The sequence below is a fragment of the Penaeus monodon genome, chromosome 22, assembly GCF_015228065.2.
Source record: "Penaeus monodon isolate SGIC_2016 chromosome 22, NSTDA_Pmon_1, whole genome shotgun sequence".
Lineage (NCBI taxonomy): Eukaryota > Metazoa > Arthropoda > Malacostraca > Decapoda > Penaeidae > Penaeus > Penaeus monodon.
The window spans coordinates 6453665-6455584 of NC_051407.1; the positions used below are offsets into that span (position 1 = coordinate 6453665).

At 44.8% G+C, this 1920-nt stretch overlaps 1 protein-coding gene across 1 annotated transcript in view; it reads left to right on the forward strand.

Moving 5' to 3' along the window:
• LOC119587206 (secreted protein C-like) overlaps window positions 1-1685 on the forward strand; it is a 3242-nt gene extending 1557 nt beyond the window's left edge. The window contains exons 2-3 of the mRNA XM_037935970.1: window positions 459-515; window positions 711-1685. Coding sequence (XP_037791898.1) covers window positions 459-515; window positions 711-1685 — 1032 coding nt within the window. The remainder of the gene's footprint in view (window positions 1-458; window positions 516-710) is intronic.
• Window positions 1686-1920: the final 235 nt, after the last annotated feature.

Below are 1920 nucleotides of genomic sequence, written 5' to 3' on the forward strand. Positions count from 1 at the left end.
CAAGTGACAATTTTTATAGTATCCTTTAATTCCTAGTTGATTAGCTATTTCTCCCTTCACCATCATCTTATTCACGACTATTATCACTGGTTTTACTCTTGTAAGCTTTATCGCACATGTCTCTTTTGTCGCATAAAATACAATATCCATTAACAATCATGGAATATACAGTAAAGCGATTGATAATAAATAGTCATATATACATTAAAATGATAATAAACAGGATAAGTAAATATTCACATGTACATTAATATTAGAATTAATATGTTACGTAAATTTTATATATGCATATTGAAATAACAGATAAATGCAGTTGAGATTATATGGAAGTTACATAACCAACGGGACCGGCAGACAAGGAAAAAGAACAGGGAAAGCGTTAGCTGCGTAAGGGATAAGGCAGAGGTAGTTTTCAACGATCCTTTCTCTCGGCTGAGAGGGAAAGTATATAAACGAAGAAAAATGCAGGGAAGGATATTCTCAACAACAGGACAGCGATCACTATGAAGAGCCTGGTAAGTCTTACCTCTGGATTGGCTCTAGTAGTTGGATACGGTTATAGAGGCTCTTGCTTTGTGATCTTCAGTATTTTGATGCTTAAGATAAATAAAACAACAAATATAATATAGTGGAAATTGATATGTTTTTTTTCAGGTACATCTTTGAACTAATGTGGAATATTTAGCATTGATATTTTGGTTTCGTTTCAGATTTTGATTTCCGTCATTGCACTTGTGGCTTCCGTGCCCGATGGCTACAGCTTGTCTGGGCCTCGAGGAGGAAGCTTTACTCATGGAGCCGCTGGTGCTTCGAGAGGAACAATCACTCACGGAGCTTCATCGGGGATAGCCACTTTTCAAGGAACCACTTCCGGATCAACCGCTGGGCAAGGTACTTCGTCGGGAGCTTCCTTTGGTCGTGGAAATGCATTTGGAGCGACTCTCAGCCGTGGAACTTCTTCGGGAACATCCTCTGGCTTCGTAGCCACAAGCCATGGTCCTTGCGGAGGTGGACAGGTGCGCCACGTGAATGGAAGGTGTGTGACGCCTCGTGTGAACCGTCGTGTGTTTGTCTACGACGTCCCCTCCAGCGCCCAGACAAGCGGCTCTGTCAACATCCCCGAACCTCGCGTCGAGACCAACATTGTGTTAATCCGGTCTCCCGAAGGCGGTCTTGGAGCGCAACCCGTTGTCATTCCTCCACCCCGACAGAATAACGTGGTTTACGTCCTGAACAAGCAAAGCAGTGCAGGGCCAGGGGTGATCGAAGTACCCTCATCCGGCCCTACAACTCCTGAGGTTTACTTCGTCAACTACGCTGAAGGAGAGAACCCAACCCTTCCAGGCGGAGTGGACCTCCAATCCGCTCTTCAAGCGGCAAGTCAAGGTGCAGCTCAGACTGTTGGTTCAGTAGGTCAGGCTGTTTCCTCAAGTGGCCAGACTGTAGCTTCGACAGGTCATTCTGGTTCCTCTGTTGGCCAGGCCTTTGGGTCAGGGGTTTCGTCTGGCTCCTTTGGCGGTCAAGTGGGCGGGTTAAGAGGAATCTCTGGCTCTCTTGTTGGGCAGGCGATTGGTTCCTCAGGTCATGCAGGCTCTTCTGGAGGTCAGGTTTCAGTAGGTCAGACTTCCTCTGGTGGAGGTCAGTCGTTTGCAAGACGGCCTCCTGGCCTGTACACGCAGCCCTAGATGGGCCCCATGATGCTTGTGCCTCCACTGTGGCACACTTGTTCTTGTTTACTTGGAAGTCGTTTTATTCAAATGTTAGTATTTGTTGTTCGTATATACCTATTCACTGTAGTGTAGGATGCAGTATCATTCTGAATAAAATGTTGTGAAATGTATTTTAGAAATTGATTTTAAACGCTGATCCTTATAAATCCTTATACTCAGCATGTTTTCATAATACTAGAATTATGTGTTG